This window comes from Gallinula chloropus (genome assembly GCF_964237585.1).
Source record: "Gallinula chloropus genome assembly, chromosome: 16".
Lineage (NCBI taxonomy): Eukaryota > Metazoa > Chordata > Aves > Gruiformes > Rallidae > Gallinula > Gallinula chloropus.
The window spans coordinates 12,638,904-12,659,814 of NC_140101.1; the positions used below are offsets into that span (position 1 = coordinate 12,638,904).

Genomic DNA, 20,911 nt, shown 5'->3' on the forward strand with positions numbered 1-20,911 from the left:
GTTATTTCCATAGAATTAAACAAATGCCATTAACAAAGAAATCGGATATCGATTCTGATGGGAACTATGCAGAGATCTAAGCCAACAGACAAGGATGTAGTCATGGCTTATAATACTGTGCTGCTCGTGGGCTGTGCACAGGAGTAGCTTTTGAAGTTATCTGCCTGTAAGTACCTTTAGCCTGCACAGTAAGAATGTGTTAGACTACTGTAAGATCGAACACTTCCCTCACGTGCTCCAGTCCCTTGATTACCTGGGAACCCCCTCTGAACCTGTGGCTTGCAATATCAAACTGTACATAGCACTCAAGTCCATTACCCACATGCTTTTTCTCAGCAGGTGAATTTTAGGAAATGGAAGAAACTACAGTTGAAAACGAAGTACTGCATAAGAGGATGATTTGTAACATTCACCTGGTACTTCTACCAACACACCTCAGCACACGCAATGTCAGCATTATTCACAGAAAAAAAATCCCACACCATCAACCATGTGATTGATCCTTTTAAACAAGATGCAAAGAAAGATGGACTAAAAGCTTTAAGAAATAATAGTTACAAAGCTAGTGTGTTAATTCAATGTTATCATGATGCTTAGATGGAATCTCAAAGCAACTTCCTCTAATTCTTTTAAAAGAAAAAAGCCCAAAAGCCTAAAAAATTGCCAATTAAGTGTCCAGCTTAGCTGCTACAGCAGATAGTCTCTCCAACACTGCCTTCAGGGGAAATAAACTCTTATCTACTTCTACTCTGCATCAGATAATACCCTCAGAAGTCTTCCACTGCCTGTCCTGCAGCAATGGAATTAAGCCTCCTTATTTTTTATTTTAGTGCAATTACACATTTCACATGTATTCAAGATTTTCAGTTAAAAATCATACTGGTTATCTGAAAGTGAAGACACCAACTAAACAGGATAATGGATCCCTCTCTGCAGCACTCCACAGGGAACACAAATTATGAAAACAATTATTTAAATGAGATTTTAAGAAAAAAATATATAAGCCTATGTAAGTTCCTAGTGAGCAGAATTATTATTTTTATACTATATCAAACTAATTTATTTTCTATCCTTTTCTGTCTATGATGCTATTAAGCATTCAGGGAAGCTAGAGACTTTCATTAAAAGATTTGGGATTGCTAGATATAAGTTAGCAAAGTTCAAGAAATAATGGTGCTGATCTTATTTTCATTGCAACAAGTCTGAAACCTGACCTATATCTGACTATAACTCCACCTCAAATAAAAATGCCCATGAGTTCCTGCCTCTACAAACAGTAAGTTATAGAAACCACTGATCCTACAATTATTAAAACCTTGTGTCAAAGCTTCCAGAAGAAAAGGCTTCACATATCAGATGTGTGTAGAGGACGTGAATCGAAAGCTACTTACTTCTTGTACTTGAGGCATCACCGTTGGTTAGGAGCTCAGGATCTACCTGCATCCCATCTAGACAGACAGACAGATCTCCTACCACTTCTGTTGGTTCTCTGTCACCAACAAGATGTAACGTCACCACCACCTGCTCAACTGAAAAAGTACAGAGAAGAACAGGAATTTATCTTACTACATGGCCAAAAAAGTGCATTTAAATGATGAAGCCGATCAGAGATCACGGTGATTAAGCGAAAAATACCACAAAACCAACTAAACAACCCCCAAAACTATGGCTCTGTTTCTCTGGATTTTTATGTTTTGTGTGGTAAAACTAATCATTTCCAGATGTCAGTAAAAATTATTTCTACAAGAAGGGCGAAAGTGTAGCATGTACTTGTTGCTGCCTAAAGAAAGGATTATCATTACAGCAGAGATTGAGCCTCATGTCTGTCCACTCTGCTAAAGCCATTAGTACATCTGTCCTCAAAAACCTACAGTATAGGACCTATAATTCACCCTGTTCTTCATACAGAGCAGATATCAATTCTATCTTCTGATCAAAATATTTCATTTATCTAATGACATCAAAATTCACCCTTAGAATGTGAAGATTTTGCATCACATCCCCAGACCATAGGTATTTTCAGGGTAAATAACTGCTTTGCAATGAAAGAGAACTATAAACAAACATTCTCAATGAAATAATTTGAAACAAACCCCAGTGATTTACAACATCCACATCTGAAAGTCCAGAAGATAAGCACCACAGCATAAAGTCCTACATTTTAGCAATATAAATTCAGTAACAGGTGTGTAGAAATCTGTAGTTCTCTTTCAAGCTTCACAGGATGCACATACTGCCTAAAGGCTGACTAGTTCCAAGATGTGTGAAATAATACACCATATCCCTGTAACACTATTTGGAACAAAAATAACTTTACCCATTTCCTGGTCCAGCACCAGGAATACATCAGAGTTTTCATTCTGAAGCTATATGAAAGGAAACCCTATTTTCTTAAATTAGGCTTTCACTCTTGCACATACTAGGGAAGTGAAAAATACCATGTTTTCAATGGCACCATAGCAGACTCTGTGTAACAAGAAAGATTACACTGAAAAAGTAAAAGGAAGCTATAACACTGCAATCTGTAGCAACAAAAGGAGTTCTTAAGAGCCATCTAGAGAGCTGCACACAGCACTCATTACCAGACAAATCCTGACAAATTCTGTGGCTTTCCAAGGTATTGTTAAACTCCTACTTACGTTTCATACTGTTTGATTTCAAAGTCTCATGAATATCCAGAGCAGCACTTCCCAGAAGGACGTCAGATTTTAATGTTTGATGGCTCCAGACTCGGAAGTTTAATTTACTTACAGGAGTGACGATTCTGAAAAGAGAAAGTGGAGCTCTGGGTAAGGTCACTGGCTGGCAGGGGAAAGCGGGTGAACCAAGCAACCTACTCCAACTGTCACTTCAAATTATTTAAAACCAAAGAAATAATGGTGGCAACATCAAAGCATTTCTAATTATCACACTTTAGCATCTAGTTGCTTTTACGTGTCACATAATCAAGACTGACAAGCCTGTTCACAGACTGAGCATATTTTATTATTACTATTTTAAAGGAAGTATCTAGAGAAAATCTACCAGCTTACAACTAGCATCCCAGTGCAACCAGGGTAAGAACAAAAGACTGATTCTTGCAGCTTCATAGTTCATGAGTGTTTGCATACCTTGATGTAAGAATTTTTCACACAGGGAATTTGCAAACTTGCTTTCTGAAGAGGTTATCAGAAAACTTTAGGACATCCCATAAAGGGGTAGGTATTTGGAAATAATAAAAATTATTTCAAGTGTTTTTAGATTACTGTTCCCCCAATAAGGTAGCACATACTTGCATCGTATTATGACCAAAACCAGGAATATAGACAAACTTATTTAACATTTTACTAGCATACTTCTGGCTTCAACATGCATTTACTGAGAACAGAAGAACACACTACATCTTCCACAGCTTTACAATTCAGAACCTTCCCTCACCACTTCCAGAAGTAGAATGTGGTACTTCTATACTGTGCTAACTTGATTATGTCCTTGAAGAATTGGTTCCAGGTTTGTTACCAGAAGAGTCCCTTATGGATCCAATTATCACAAGTGTCTCCTCACTCCCAATCAAGTAATTCAAAGAAGAATTTGACTGTTTATTTCTTCTTTCACTTCCCTGGGGCTTTTCATAAATTTTTACTTGATTTAGTGACAGAAAAATCTGAGCTTCATTCAAAGCATGATGGAAAGATCCCTTCCAGAGAGCAGGCACAGTACAAACAGAGGCAATGAAGCCCCTTTGCCGTCCAAACTAAACAAAGTTCCCTCTGAAAGATCTTACGGGCTGGTGAGGTGATGAAACCAATATACTGTAGCATCTGCCAAACAGAGTTTGAATTTGTCTACCTGTGATAGAAAAGGTACATCTCTGATCCTAGAAAAGCCATCAGCAGCATCACTTCTTAATCCTTAAAGCTCTTGATCAAGGACTACTTTTGCAGTAAGACCCTCCCCACTCCCAGATCGATGCCAGCAGTTATGGACTGGTAAAGCCCCTCACTGGAGAAGAAACACATCCCTATTGAAGCATTTTCTGACACGGCAGCTACTGAGCCTTCCTCCCTCCAGCTCCAAAGCTGAACCCAACCATGCTCATTTCAAAACTGCTAAATCTCATCAAACATTCTGCATCAAGGTGGTGACAGCTGACAGTGCATGGGATCACAAAAATCTTGGAGAACAAAGGAAGTCTCCCTTTCTTTTTAGGAAGAAAAAACTAAGAGACCAGACTTTTTCCTTAAAAGCATTCTGACTACAGCAGAAAGATGAGCTTCACAAAATAGATATAACAATTAAGAAGGGACTCTCAAAACTTTCTTTTCCCTAGAAAGTTGGTCTTAGGGTAAAATATTCACTCTTTTTTAAAAGAATATTCTAACATTTATATATTTAAAAATTATTTTCTTTGTGAGAAACAGGTGTTATAAATGACTATTTTTTCAGTGGATAATTTCACTTGTCTATGGTTGGTAAGTTCAGACATTCACAGTGAGATAAGCCCTTCAGAACATGCAGGTCCATCTAACAGATCACCTCCTAGAAGACAAACCCATGGTCCACAACCACCTGCAGAAGCCACTACACTGTTCAATTTTATACTGAATCTGATTGTAAGCAGAAGTGTCAAAATATTTCCTAAAAACCCAATTAACTTACTCCACTAAGCTCCATGTAGCATTACTGCAATCTTCAAAGAAGTTGACGTGCATTGGGTGTCTGTTCAGCATTTCAATTAGAACAAAAAGGGAAGAAATGAAGGAGGGCTTTAAAAGCTAAAAGAAAAATCTGTTCTGACACATTGATATGCATGTAAAACACAAGATTATTTCCTTAAAATACTTCTCTGCAGTGCAAAGTATGGTAAATAGCAATAATTAATACTTCATAATACAAAAGGTTTTCATCAGGCAGGAATGTTCAAGCTGTCTCAAGAACAATTTAGATTTTAAGCATAGGCAAATCTGCAAGCACAAGACTGGCCTTCATCCCAGTGTTCCATGGGACACATCCTTAAGAGAAAACTTTCATAGAAACTGCAGATCATTTTTTCTGTGCTTTGTACTTCCCATCATCTCACAACACAAATACTTGACCAAGGAAACATCACACAGCTGTGTTCACCTTGAATCTAATGCTAGTCCTATACTTGGAAGGCACAAACTAATCAGGAGTTTTATACTTGTGACATGCACAAGACAGAGCTAATGACCTGTGCTACAGCTCAATATGGGACAAAGCAGGACACAGAGAGCAGCTTCATTTTTCAGCAGTGGTATTTCTGAAACACTGTAACCTTACATGTCACAACAAAAATGTACATGGGACCATCTGCTTCAATACCAAGTTATCTTATTTTCCTTACTACTCACAGACTTAAAGCTTGTTTGATATGCCACATACATTAACTCAGAATATATTTCTTCAGAAGCACTGGGCCCTTTCCATAGGACATAATGCAATGGTTTACAAACATATATTCCAGATTGTAGTATATTTGCTCTAAAAATTACACCAGTATCTTCATATCATCTAAAACCGAATGCCTTGCTTACAATAAACCCCACAACCCTTAATTACTGTCAATTGCATTAATTTAGCTCAAATTAATTGAAAAACAAACCCAAACCTACACTGTAAGATGCTGTTTCCACTTTGGACTATTTGTATTGTTGCATTTTTCTGTCTTCTTTGATTGTCCATCTACTGAAACTTCCACATAAGGGCTAGGTCCAAACCATTTATTTTTTTCTTTTAGCTTTGCTGAAATAACTGTTAAGAGAAAAAGAATAATTTACTCAGCAAGATTTCACATGCAAATAACAGTTTTCAGTTGTGTGATTCAGTACTCAAGTATCAGGTCATCGATGCCTGCAAATAATGCTCAAGAAAAAAAAAGTAAAGAGTTCAGTGAACAAAAGTGTTCTTGCATTCATTTTATACAATGACATAGCTCACACAAACACCAAAAAGATGCAACAGTGCTTCTATAACATCAGACACTATAATTAGTAATAATCAGTGTGAAAGCACTTAAGTGTTTAAAATAGAAAATATCCTCTACAGCCTCCTCCTGTCTATCCCCAGCCAAAAATACTCCTCTGGAGTTTATTATACTTACTTGTTAAAAAAGCTCAAAGCCTCTGTTTTGCAGAAGAAAGATGTGTGCTCACAAGTCTACCCTGACATTTGATTCTTAGATTAGGGATATTCTTGGATTCCTTGGCAACACTAAACTATATTATCACTTCCAATTAGCCAGTGAACTACAGTGTTCTAACAAATAACAACTTGGTCCCCCTGTGTTGCCGTCACCCACCTCAGCTGCATTACATCCTTAAAAAAAGATGACTAATTCAAGCCCATATGGCTAATCTACCTAGATTCCCTTTATAGTCTATGCTCCTTTAGAGATTTAGAGAAGTAGCTTAGTATAAACTGCTCTGAACTGGCCCCAAAGGAAACCCTTTCTCTGCACATTATAGACACCTTTCAGAAATTAACTTCAGTTAGCTGACATTAAGTTACACAAACAGCTTGCCTTGCCTTTCCTTCCCCTCATGTTTCCAGTCCCTCTCTACTACAGCACCTCAGGCCTCAACACAACCAGCTATCTCAAAGACATCAAGACTTTGAGGCAGCACAGATCAGTCTTGTACCTAACTTTCATGGTTCTTTCTTACCCAGACAACCTGACAGTTCATTTAAAACTAATGAAGACAGAGCAGGGCATGAGGGTAATGCAGGTGGAACTCTGCTTTGGCAGGGGGGTTGGAACCGATGATCTCCTGAGGTCCCTTCCAACCCCTGTGATTCTGTGATCTACAAAAAATTTAAGGCCTGCTTGCACAGGAAACTGCTTGTTTGCAGACTGTGGCTGAACTTCTACAGAAATTAAGAACTGTTCGAACACCTCAACAGCCTCAATTCTAAACAATGAGATGTATTTTCCACTTCACTTTCCTCATGTGAGTCACAGGCCTTTAATGGAGTAAGCTTAGACAGCAGTCACCACTTCAGTCCTCAGCTCTGCTGCTCTCCACAGCTATGTGGAGGACTGTAACTCCTTCCAAACCTCTTCAAGTTTTCTCTCCAGTCTCAACCTACAGGGACAAGATTTCTCACAGTCTCATGGCCTGCTGAGAAAAACAAGCTTGTGACGTCAGTGTGACAGCTAGAAACAGTAGAACTTACTCAGATACAACTTCCTTCCTAGTCTAAAGCTTTCTCATCTATTTTTGACAACTTTTTCCTCCCCACAGTTATCACCTTTGCATATACCCCTAGATCTTCCATAGTAAAGGGTGCAAATTTTACCCTTGATGCTTAACACAGACCTGCAGAAACCCACACATCTTCCATTCTCAGGCTTCAGCTTTTTATGCTTCAGTAAAATTTGTAGAAAGCAGAAGTGAAAACTTAATTACCAAGTTTTCTTAACAGCTGCTCTGGTGGTGGGGCACTACAAAAAGCAAAACATCTCACACAAATCCATGCCTATGCAATCTGCAGGTTCTCAATTACAGTAATAGTCTCACCAGAACTTTTATTAAAGCTCCTTTACAATGGTGGCCATAAAAACATGTATCAAGGGAGAAGCAATAAGTCAAATTTAATGAACAGCAGTTCAGATTCACTTCACTTGAGATGGAAAGAGATTGTTAGGAAAAAGTGTTAGGTTTGGAATTATGTCAAGCATAACTGAAGGCAGCATTACATTACATTATTACATTTCAAAGAGTACTGTTCTGTACAATTTTTTTAACAGGATTCAAAAATAATTATTCCTTCCATTTTTTTAACACAAAAATATATAATTTCAGTGCATTTTAGATAAAATCCTGAATAAAATAGCTATATTTCTGCCATAACACCATTGATTTTATTGTGTGATCTCTTGGGTTTTGCAGTACTCAAAACTTCCTGAAATGCTACATACCAGTAACTTCCCTTTCATCATAGAAAAAATACTTTTACATCTCTAACCAGAAAAGATAAATCCTTTCAAAAGGCTTACCAGTAATTTGAAGCTGTGATTTCATGGAAAACCCGCTGGATGGTCCCGATTTGGACCCACTGCCAGCCATAACAGGGACTGGATCTTCAATCTGGGTGAAGAAACAACGTTAAGCATTTGAATCCTGAGAAAGGCAACAAGTCAGCTGGGTTTGGACATGCAGCTACATTACACCACCAAGACACCACCCTTGTTTTCTTTCTAGTTCCTTTCCATTTCCCCAAAGTACAGAAAATTGTTTAGAAAGGGCTTTGTCTCTATTATTACATGATCTGTAAATACTCAGGTCCTAGACAAAAGAGGTCTTTTGATTCTGTCCCTTCAACTTGCTTTCAATTAATTGAGTGAATGATGTAATCATCCCAATCACAAACAATCATAAAGTTTGCTGTACCTCTTATGTGTGCATGTATCTGCCTATTTTGATGTGGCAAGTCTTTTGTAAGAAGTTTATCTTCCCATGTCAAGTATTACTTGGTTAAAAAAAAAACCAAAAGGAAAACCACAATCCAGAAGCATTGGAAAAAGACTGAAAATAGTTAAATTAGAAAGTGAATTTCCAATTTAGGAAAGCAGCTTCTGTATCTCTCAACTTCACCTGGTCAGATCAAGTCTATATACGGGGTCTGTAATTCTACAAAGCACTTCACTAAAAGAAGGAACACCTCCCTTCTGACAGAGGGTCTGACAGCCTTCACCGACAGCCCAACCTTCCCTCTCACTGCACACTAATCCTCCCACTCCTCCTAGCTTGATCCTTCCAGCATCAAAGCAAGCAGGCATTCCTGCTGTTCTCTGAACACTATCAATGTATTATCAAGTCTTTGAGAACAGAAAATTTCACAGATATTTAAATAATGCTAAAATAGTAAGTTCTGGCATCCTACTAGCTGATGTTCGTGTTAACTACTGGAGAATACGACACCACCAAAAAAAGTACTAATGACTTCCTTAAATAGTATATACAGATGTTATTAGTACTACTAATTACCAGATTCCAAATGTGAATCACACAAATGGAAATCTTACTAGAGTAAAAATACTTTTAATTGAAGTAGTTCAGAAGTAGTATAAATTCAAATGACTTAGAGGTCAACTCTTAATTCTGATCATCTGATTAGTTCTACCAAACTCACTAGGTATCCATTATGCTTTAAGGAAGGAGTTGAATAGTGTCCAGACCAATAGAGACACACTTGATTGCCTAAAAGAGTTTGCATTTGCAGAGGGGCAGCTATTTTCCACCTGGAAAAATAACACTGCACGTAATACTAACATTAGTTGATAATTTTCAACTGGTCATACAGCAGGCACATATGCACGTAATATTCACTGAAAAGCACGTTAAAGCTAACCAATTTCTAAGCTTGCAAAACACACTAAATATTAATATTTGATAATTTTAATTGAAAATAAAAAAATAGTAAGTTCTAGCAGCTTAATCACATCTGACATGACTGTCCTGTGACCATTTGTTGCGTTAGCATGTGTACATGTGCAAGTAGGTATGTAGTGAGACATAGTTCTCACTAACCAGCTGAATTACAAATTTCAGGAATCAATTGATTCCCAGTGTTTCTGAAAAAAACACCCCAAAAATATATTACACATTGTTCAGGTCTCTCAGCTACCATAAAATCTCTATTTTTTTGGCAATAAAATTGAAGCATCTTATTTTATTACACATTTGCTAAAATCCAGAGGCTCTCCACTTCAAGCAAACTCTATCATTTCACCAGGATAAAGGAGAGTGCCAGAGGAAGCAGCAGCAAGCACCAATCTACCTGGGCCCTGCACTTCAATAGCCCTATTTCTCCTTTTGTGTTTCTGAACACCTTGACCCCAGTGTGCCTTCTGCTCCCCTTCAGTGCCAGCTGAAAGACTCCACAAGCAGTGTGGCTGGTTCTGAGCCAGGCATCCAGTGAGAAATAATGGCTAAATTCACACTGCAGCTTTTCTCCCAGCTGGGCACTAAATTTAAGTCTCTTCCCCACTGTGTATGTATATGCTCTATGCAGATTTTTCATTACTCTCAGAAATGTTATCCATTTTGATACCTCCATCTCCATCAATTTTTTGCTGGAATGGATCAGCAATTAAGAAAGTTTGTAGTGCAACAATAGGAAAAGGAGAAGAGAGATCTGAACCTGCCCTGGTGCAGCTTGAGGCCACCATTCCCTTCATCCTATCAACTGTCACGTGGGTGAAGAGACCAACCCCCATCTCTCTACACCCTTCTGTCAGGTAATTGTAGGCAGTGATAAGGTCTCCCCTCAGCCTCCTCTTCTCTAGGCTAAACACCCTCAGATCCCTCAGCTGCTCCTTGGAAGGTTTGCCCTCCAGCCCCTTCCCCAGCCTGGCTGCCCTTCTCTGGGCTCGCTCCAGGACCTCAATGTCCTTCTCGTAGTGAGGGGCAGCCTCACCAATGCAAAGTACAGAGACACAATCACCTCCCTGGATCTGCTGGCCAAAGTCACACACATGCAGTTGACTTCTCTATCTAAACTTAATTTTTAGCATTTAATTGCTCTTTCTTTATAGAGCAAATAGACCAATTAAATCTGCTTGGTAAGAAGCTACTGCATTAACAGATATTTTTAATGGTAACATTGAGTATGATTCCAGCTCAAAATCAGCCTAGGGCTAATTATAATTTAAACACAAAGTAAGATAACATACAACCTTCAATCATTATTAATATTAGTATCATTAAAATGTCTCCATTTAGTTTTATTACAATAGAAACACTATTAGGGCTCTGTGAAAAGCAAATGTCCTTAAGACAAGCAGTTTTTTGGCACCTGGGAGTGAACAGGCCAGCAAGCATGTTAACCACACTATGCCTTTCAAACTCTTGCAGTAGAAAGGAGCATGATTACCTTCAAACTGTTATAAATATTCACTTTATGAGCAAAATTATAATTTGAAAAATTATTATAAACTAGGTGTATGTCTGCTTTATAAATTTAGTGTAATGCAGCAAGTAATTCCACAAGTTGAAATTCATTCCAAACAACTGAAAATACATAATCAAGGGGGTTTTCTGCAGTAGAAAATTACACACATCTTCATTAATATTTAGAGATTTGTTTTGCTTTAAATAATAGTAAGATGACACTGCCATTTTTCCCCTCAGATGCTGCTACCAATTTCCAAGAAACTTGCCTGAATCTGAAATCTAGGAACATTACTTGAAAGGTTTGAAAGCTGTGACACAGAGAGCAGGGCAGCTATGTAACAGACACTCAAAGCATGTTCATATAGGAAGCATTTTCTTAGATATTTATAAGACAAATTATGTGGCATATAAAAATGATAAAACAGAGAATAATACAGAACATCATCTTGTAATTAAAAATAAACCATTCAAATGCTTGCCTGAGTTTCTTTGGTGGCTGCACAGCTACTCACAGGTAGGTTTGTTTTTATAACACGCTGCCATAACACGTAGATTGTTACATAAATTATGCTCAGCTTCATAATTGCATACGCCATTATTTGTACTCAGGCCGGTTTGAACAAACATTGCTTCAAATAGACCTGCCTCACAGTAGAAAACTCGGTCCTCACATCCTTTTGGGATACAGCACTTTGAATTCCACACCAGACTACTTTCTCAGAAGCTTCCCCTATGCCATGACCTGATGCTGTTAGGCCAAACTGCATCATCTTCAGTGGCACTTGAATCCCAGACAGAAAACTTCGTCACCTATTTTTTAATGTGAGTGGTGTGGAAGAAACAAGAGATTCTACAGGAGTGCAGGCGAGATGCTACAAACTCTTTCAGAAAAAGGAAGACAGAAAGGAACGATCGTAATTTATTTTTCTTCTAAGACATCATGAGAAAGAGTGGGGAGAGAAGTGGCTTTGAGTGCTTCTCAGTTAAAGCAAAGGAAGGGAAGAAATAAGGGAAGAAGTGGGAAGGAGCTTCTTATCCCACAACATCAAGGGATATGAAGAAAAATGCTATCAAAGCCTGAGAGATGTGTGCAGTGACAGACCAATTTAATTTATGGTGACTATTCGGTGATGGGATTCATCTGTTAAAGAAACTGACTTTACCTGAGAATACTATTTTGTTTCATTTTGATTTGAATGAATAGAAGATACAACTAGGTCAGAATGAAATCCTGTGACTATTATACATGAATAGCTTTGAAAATATGTTGGCACATGCCCTTTATAATTTAAAAAATACTGAAATAATTGGACATTGTTGACTGTTGTAAGCCTTATGTTGAGTAATTAATTTTCAGAACAGGCTAAACTGCTCTTCACTGGTGTACCAATTCAAAGTGCTATTTGCTGTTTCAACAATACAGTACAAAAGAAATTGTATAATGAAAAAACATCGTTAACATACCTAGTAATCTTAACAATGGTTTTGAAAAATCTCACTGTGTAACACAGGAAGATGTACTTTTGGGAAAAGTATAAAATATACAGTTCTGTATAAAAATACTGCATGTGAAATGTAACATGTCCCCTTTACAACAGGGTTTTTTTTTTTATTGACAAGTGAGTTACAGAGAATTAAGAGGAGATTAGATATTTCAGCAGAAGTTCAAAGTCACCTTTTTAGATAAATACTGCACTTCTCTATGTGCAAGAAATTAAATACAAATGCTTCCACTCTTTCCCCCCAAACACCAAAGCCTCTTTTCAGTTGAAGGCATGCATATTGTGGAAAAGTTCTTTCCTCTTAAATGTTAAGATGTAATTACTCAGTAAGCCTGAGCAGAGATAGCTAGTTTGGCAACTTGCTCGTTTAGCAAATTTGCAGTTAGTTTAAAGTCATCTTTAAAAAGTGGTTTGACAAAGCTGGTTTTATTGTTTTACATCTTTTGTTCCCTAAAATAAATTTTAAGGACATAGTTGGTTTTGCCCAAACAAGTAACACGTACAGAAAAAACTGCTGAGTAAGCAGCCCAAAGGAAAAGAATATACACAGATTATAAGAGTGTTGAGTACAGGTTGGAAAGGGAAGCAATTATGAGGTTTGCATCAAGGGATATTTATATAAGGAATGGAAATGAAGAGGGTTTTAAGAGCAGAATGCAGCGTAGCTCCCTTGGCCATTGCTGCATGTGAGCAGCATTACACCTGTTCACTGAAAACACAGTAAAATCAAAGTAGTCTTGGCCATAATACATCTGTTGAAATTTAAAATCCAGATGCCTATATTGTTTTGTGAAATACAGTGCATGAAGGGTTCTAAAACAGACTCCAGGTTGAGTGACTGAGCTGCTGTTGTCAGATCTCTGCTATCACTCACTGGAGTCACCAGATTAGAGCCAGTGCTGTAATGCCAGTTAGCACTATAGCACTACTTTTTTACTGTATATACACTCAGTTTAACTATTTACAAAGCTAACATACAGGCAGCTGTTTGGATAAGAATGAATGATATGCAAACTTAGAGACAATACTGGAGTCAATTCAATACACTAAAAATATATTTGTGGGAAATACAATTTAATTGGTTTAGGAAGCAACCCAAGTGACATGACCTTCAGAGGCTGAAGGAAAAGCAAGATATATAAGCCACAAAATGTAGAAGAGCTGCCCAACTTCTGTTCTCTCCCTACTATGGACTTGCTAGCTAATGAGAAATAAGGAAGACAGAAGGAAGAAATCCCTCCCTGGGAGGGTGGGGAGGCCCTGGTCCAGGGTGCCCAGAGAAGCTGGGGCTGCCCCTGGATCCCTGGCAGGGTTCAAGGCCAGGCTGGATGGGGCTTTGGGCACCCGGGGCTGGGGAGAGATGTCTGTCCATGGCAGGGGGTGGGAACTTAATGATCTAAACCACACTATGAATCATGCAAGTATAAATCAGAAAGGTTAATGGCTTTTACTGATAACAAAGACATTTCTTGCAGCAATACTGAGCAATGTTTGTGTCAAGACTGGGATGCCTCCACTCTGATAAGACTACAGCTCACATGACAGGCCAGCAAAAGCGCCTGTGCTTTAGAGAAGAGTGTGCCAGCATGGTTGCAGCACATCACACATATCATTCCTTTTCCTGTCAGCCCAACAGGAAAATACAGTGTAGCTATAAAGATACAGATACTCCAAATAAAGAAAAAACAACTAGCATTAACATTCACTTAAAATTTATACAGGCGGAAGCAAACCAGATTCTAAGGCAAAGGACTAGCATAAAACAACTCCTGACTGCTAAGAGTATACAATAACTATGTATAAAGCAGTTTGTTGTCACACAAAGGAACCTAGTGCATGATAAGCAGTGGACAGATACTATTAGTTCCATCCTCCATGTTGCACATAAGAGACACTGGCTACACCACCTCAAAACACAAAGCCATCCTAGTGCTTGAAAGTACACAAGTGTGAGAGACTAAATATATCTGTGAGAGAATGAGCATGAGTGGGTAAAATTACTTGAGACTTTAGAATTAAATACTACATTCTTCCTTCACACTAAACTTTGCCATACTAATTTCTCATAAACTCACAGGCAACGTGAACTGTAATTAGCCTGACACCATATTGATATCCTACAAAAGGATCAAAGGATGGCTCTATTCAGTATCAAACAGATTTAAAATTACAGTAGCAAAGACTAACACACTACAGACTAACAGCTTTTCTAAAAACACTTGGACAATTGTTTATACAACACTAATCTTTCATGCTGATTCCTTGTTTTTGCTAAACATCTATCTTTCAGAAGAGAACTGAGTATGAGAAACTTCTGAATCCAAAGTTTCTAGGTTGGTAAAGCTGAAAAACATTTAACCTGACCATCAGAACAAAGAGATTACCTAAACCAGACAGAATAACTCTGGAAACATGACCAGACACCCCATGACATTTACACTGTAGCTTTTACCTCAATCCCTGGGATCACCGGTGTTCCTTACGGAAACTGCACAGATTAGAAAAACTGGTCCATCAACTTCAACCTGCAGAGAAAAATGCTTCCAACAACACTCCCTGCAATCCAAATTAAACGGTCTTCAAACCTCCTAAACCAAAGACTTACATCAAGATTACAGAGAATTCATTCATTTGCATCTCTGTGCACCAAGAAGCCTGCTCATATGACCCACACCTCAGCAGAAACTGTGTTTTTAAATACATCCATATTTTATATTGAAGAATTGAAAAAGAGACATGTAAAGAAACAGTACTGAAATATACAAAATTGGGAGGAAAAAAAAATAATGTAATCTGTCAGTTTTTCCCCTTTCAGTACTACATCAGTAATTTCCCAACCACAAGCTGCTCTAAGACTACAGCTGTGGCAGGCAGGACAAAGGGACAAAACAGGCTTTGCCACCAACTCAGATGACTTGCCAATGAATTTCCTTCCTAACTAAAAGGATGTTAGCTTTTGCTAACTTTTAAGAAATCCTCCAAGAGTGAAAAAAAAAAAAAGACAGAAGTCTACATAGAAATCATATGCCTTTTGCTTGATTCCAAAAGCCTGGCAAGAAAAGCCACTGCGGAGCTGCACGAGATAATTAAAACCATTTGTGAAAACAAAGAGAGAGACTATTTTTATTTCAGCCATTTCCTTCTCATGGTACAATCCATTTCAAAGAGGACAACAATTCATATATGCAAACCACTAAGCTAAAACTGGTTCACTGCTGTAATCTTAGAGCAGTACTTTAAATGTCTGGTTCTTAAATACCACCTTTGGAAAACAACATATATTAAACTCAGCATGCATGTTAACCAACAGTAGAGGGAATTAAAGCAGAATAAGGCAGGCAGAGGAGCAGACAGTGAAACTAAGTTCATGGTAGTTACACTGCCAAGCAAATTTTTAAACTGCTGGTAGTAACTGGATTAACTACTGCATTTTACAAACCACTGCTTTCCAAAGTTAATTTTGGCCTCAAATGCTCTTTTTCAAAAAATCATTTGTAATAATATGGTTTACAACACAATACTGCATTGACTCAGGACTACATTTTATCTCAATACTTATCATAGAATGAGAGAGCAGTTTGGATTGGAAGCCACCCAGTCCCACCCCCTGCCATGGGCAGGGACACTCTCCACTAGCCCAGGATGCCCAAAGCCCCATCCAACCTGGCCTACATCTGTGATGAGGTTTCAGGAAAACCCTTCACAACCAGAACCATGTTACACCCTGCGGATGGGAAGGTTGGCAGTCACCTTGCTCTGCGAGTGCCAAAGCAAATTGCTTTGCAGACAACAAAACACCTATTCAAGCCCATTCCTTTTATTGCTGCAAGTACCCAGGTGTTATCACAGGCTGACAGCACACTCACAAAGTTCATTTCCAAGGATCTGTGAACTTTCACCCACTTCGTGCTTGGCAAAGCTATGTTCCTAGCCCCCATCTTCTGGAAGTTCACCCCATAGGTCAGGATTTTAAAAATCACTGTTGGTTGCCTTTTCTCGATGAAGTAACAAATCCCTAAAGGTGTGAATACAGAACCTTTTTACTTACCAAAGACAATCAAATTTAGCCCCGAACCTGTCTCCACTGGATTTATGTAGCAAGGTTTTGGTAGCAGGTAAGCTGCAGGGGTGGCTACTGTGAGAAGAGACATGGGATTGTGCACGTTAGACAGTGCCAGCTCCAGCCAGCTCTAAACCAGACCCACTGCTGGTCAGAGCTGAGCCTGTCAGCGATGCTGGCAGCATCTCTGTGATAACATATTTAAGAAAAGGTAAACATCACTGTACAGCTGCTGTGTGAGAGGAGTGGAAAATGCCAGAGAAACCACTCTGCAAACACCAAGGTCAATCAAGGAGGAAGAGAAGGGTGCTTCAGGCCACCAAGCAGAGATTTCCCTGCAGCCCAGGGAAAAGACCATGGTAATGCAAGCTGTTCTGCTGCAGCCCACGGAGGACTGTGTTACAGCAGATACCCATCTGCAGCCTATGGAGGATCCCACACTAGAGGAGTGTGTTCCTGAAGGATTGTGCCCCATGGAAAGGGAGCCACACTGGAGCAATTCTTGAAGAACTGCAGCCCACGGGAAGGATCCACATTGGAGAGGTTTGTGAAGGACCATATCCCAAGGGACAAAACCCACTCTGGAGGACAAAGGGCTGACAGATACAGAACCACAACCAACCACAATCTCCATTCCCTGCTCCCCTGTGCCACTTGGGGCAGGGCAGAGGTAGAAGAGTTGGGAATGAATGTGAGGTTGAACTTGGAAAAAAGGGGGGAGTGGGTGAAAGGTGGGTTTAGTTTTATTTATTACAATCCTACTCTCTTTAATTGGCAATAAATTAACCTTTCCCAAGTCACGTCTGCTTTGCACATGATGGTAACTGGTAAGTGATCTCCATCCACATTCTTGACTAATGAACTTTTTCAGTCTTATCGTCTCCTCCCTCCCTCAGAGGAGGGAGAGTAAGAGCAGCCTGGTAGGCACCTGGCAGCCAGCCATCCTTCACCCATCACTGCTCTACTGTGACCATCACATTTCCGCTGCATCACTCTTCTTTTAGAATGGTTTAGAGGAAGTTCTGCTTTCAACATATAAATTAAACTCAGAAACCTGTGAGCTGACAGTATTATGATCACAGTTTATGCCCTTAAGAGGTGAAAGTTCCAGAACTGGGGGCGACTGACTATACAGGGAACCAATTTCTGAGAATGAGCAATATTCTTCTTTGATAAGGAAATACCCTTCCAGCACCTCTGGAGTTCCCCTGACCTTACACAATTCATGCTATTAGGACTGTTAGACTGTTACTATAGATCTCTAAAAGGCATCAAGTTCGAGGAATAAGAACTCTCACATCTTGTAGAAATTTAATTAGTTTTCCCTCTTAATTTTTCTACTACTTTGCACTGTGAACCATGTCTTTAAATGCAGCTTTGTGGAAATACGGCTTAAAGTAATCTGTGCTGTAACTTCAGGGACATCCTTCCTCAGAGAGGAAGGAAGTACAGTTTCAAAGACTGAAGCAATGTAATCAACAGATCCATATTGACAGAGTCCTAGCAGGCAAACTCCCTTTTATATATTTTGCTTTTAAAAACCAACATTGGTGTATTTCCAGGTTTGTACAAAGAAATGTATATAGTGAATATAAACATTTTCTGGTAGTAACCATGCAAGAGAATTTTCTTAAGGGAAAAGATAAGTGTGACCAGAGAGCTACAAGCAGTCACTGTTAAACTGTGCACTACCAGTATGTTGATCAGGTATCCAAATTTATTTATTTTTTTTGATTTGCAGCGGTTTCATAAACACAATATTCTACAGCATGCAGCCTTGGTTACAGTTTACCTAAATCCCCCAGTACCTAACTGTAAGAATACCAGAGATGACGTTTCTCAACACCACCCGAATTTTATGCCAAAGGACAATTTTGAGCACAAAGACACACTGAAGAGAAGTCATCCGTGATAGTTACCAAAAGCAGCAATATTTTTTGTTCTATGTGTCCTATAAAATCTCATTTAGCCCTACAGCCACATTTCTACTTCAGCTGGCTCTGAGGCTCAGAGGCTCCTACAAAGCACAATCCCAGCCCTGAGCATCTCAGTCAAATATTCACATTGGTCTTCACAACAGGTTGGTTTAGACCTTACCATGAACACATGAAAAGGACATCTTCTGCAAAACTGTACCCAGAGTCTCCTCCTGCCTGTTGCTACGGGAAGGGGAAGGAAAGAATTTATCTGGAGGCCTCTGCTTCTGACTCCTTCAGATACGTGACACAGTAGTGGAAGATGGTCACACAAATCCACAAGCTATAAGCTACTTATTCATGTTATTCAATTAATTTTTAATTAGGGCAATGAAATACTCTTACTGTGATCACCCAGAGCAAATATACTGTCAAAGTTGTAAGCTATTTTTTCCCCTTTAAGAAATTTATTGTAATCTAGTAACTGATTACTTCCTCGAAAAGATAGTTCAAATCACCTCCTGTTTACCCATCTTTTTGCAGTTTTTACAGTTTTCCTGAAATGCTAGTAAAAATAGTCAGAAAAAACCCTATTCCTATATTTAAAACAAATATATTCAATGATTAGATGTTATTTCACATATAATGCATCAACAAAGTTTGGAAAAAAAAAACCCATAAAAACCAAAATTTTGCCTGTTACAAAATGCCTAAAGTTACAAAGCCTTGGGAAAAGTTTCACAGGATGAGAAAAATTTGTTTGGTTTTACTCTCAGACTTTTCTAAACATATTCTAAACAACTGTCAGGCAGCATTTTTATCTTATTTCTCAGAACCTTCCTAGGTGTTTTTTTGTTCTGCCCTAAGCAGTGCATTTAAAAAAAAATCTCCAAAAGTGATCTGAATAAATGAAAATGTGTAACTGAAAGAGCATGAGAAAAGAATGGTATCCCAAAATGAAAACGCTTCTGTGAATTACTTTAACTTTTTCACCTTTTTTTAATAGAACCACACAATAATCTAACTGGAAATGACTTCTGGAGGTCATTCTATTCAACACCCTCCCAAATCAGGGCCAGCTTCAAAATTAGACCAAGCTGCTCACTGTCTCTTCAATACGTTCAGTACACTACCCTAACTAGTAGTAAGATACCAGTTGTAATCAAGGTATCCTCAATAGACACCCAAGTTTCCAGATGCAGTAACAGTGAGTGGCTCTGTGGTCTTACACAAATGCACACGCTATTTTTTACACAAACGCATCTACTTTCCTAACACAAACATGCATTAATGCCTCACATTCCCAACATTTCAGGCCTTTTGTATATACCCTTGCCATTCTGCTACTACAACATGTCAAGAGAAACAAAACATGTTAAAGTAAAAATATGAAATTAACTACGATGCCTTGCTTAGGAATTTTACTCCTCTTGTATTTCCAACAGTATACAGAGATAGAGTGAATGAAGTGAAAGAGGTGACCTCCAAAGACAATGCCTCTGTTACCCTAAGCAGGCACCTTCCAATCTAGTTCAATTACAAGCCAGCTTTCATTTCACAAGAGATCTCTCTGTAAAGATAATTTACTTCTTTCAGGACTTCAGACAAACATAAACCAAACTACAAAATCCAGAGTGGAAATCATAGAATGGCATGGGTTGGAAGGGACCCAAGTATCACAGAGCTCCAACTCCCTTGCCACAGGCAGGGAAAATCTAAATGGGCTCCAAAAAAAGCCCATTTTATATGACAAGAATTATTCTGTTACATGACTTAAATCTCAGAAACGCAGTGTTTTTTCCCGTGTATGTTTCTACATTCCATTTCATATGGCTTATTGAAAGACTGAGATGAGCTTCTAAGCTAACTCCTTCTGAAGCATTCTCTATTTCACCGTTTTCCAAAAATAATTCTGGGTTTAGCAAACATAACAGCTGTTCCTTTAACACCATAGGATGTAGGCTTCCCTGCAGCTTTTATTAATAAATAGCCATATAACTGCTTCCCTTTCTATCAATCTAAGGGGGTTTTGTTTGCTTCCTTTTTCTTCTTGAAGGCTTAACAGCTTCCTAATTCTCTACATTTTTCCATACTATATACACACACAAATAAAATCATTCAGTTCTGAAAGTTTTATTTAAAAACAGGCTTATTCCCTTTCAGTTTGTTTTAGTTTAGTGCATTGTCTTACAGTTTCTAAGCTTCACTGAGGAAATACTTGCCAAAAGAGATTCCTATATTCCTACAGACCAACTTTGCACCTCCTGCACACTAATCTCTCTAAAAACTCCTTGCACACACCTTTCAGAAACACTATAGTTGACCTGCCTCATTTTTGCTATGGCATCTTTTAGAACAGCAACAGCTGTTTTCCAGCTATGAGTCTTTGAACTCTCACTGCATCTTCCTTAATCTGATTTGCTGTGTCTGTGTCCACATCAGCAAACACCAGTTGGCCTGCAGCTTGCAGTTTAGTTTCAAGCAAAAGCAACTCAGCTTCCTTGACCCAAGTTCATTCACAAGTCAAATCAAAGTACA

General features: G+C 38.6%; 1 protein-coding gene across 1 annotated transcript in view; it reads right to left on the reverse strand.

Annotated features, from left to right (window-relative positions):
• Window positions 1-20,911, reverse strand: part of ITCH (itchy E3 ubiquitin protein ligase) — a gene marked incomplete at its 3' end in the record, with an annotated part of 55,478 nt that overhangs the window by 22,713 nt on the left and 11,854 nt on the right. Inside the window, exons 2-5 of the mRNA XM_084271443.1 lie at window positions 7,997-8,087; window positions 5,613-5,751; window positions 2,640-2,764; window positions 1,392-1,529 (exon numbers count right to left, since the gene is read on the reverse strand). Coding sequence (XP_084127569.1) covers window positions 1,392-1,529; window positions 2,640-2,764; window positions 5,613-5,751; window positions 7,997-8,066 — 472 coding nt within the window. The 5' untranslated portion in view covers window positions 8,067-8,087. The remainder of the gene's footprint in view (window positions 1-1,391; window positions 1,530-2,639; window positions 2,765-5,612; window positions 5,752-7,996; window positions 8,088-20,911) is intronic.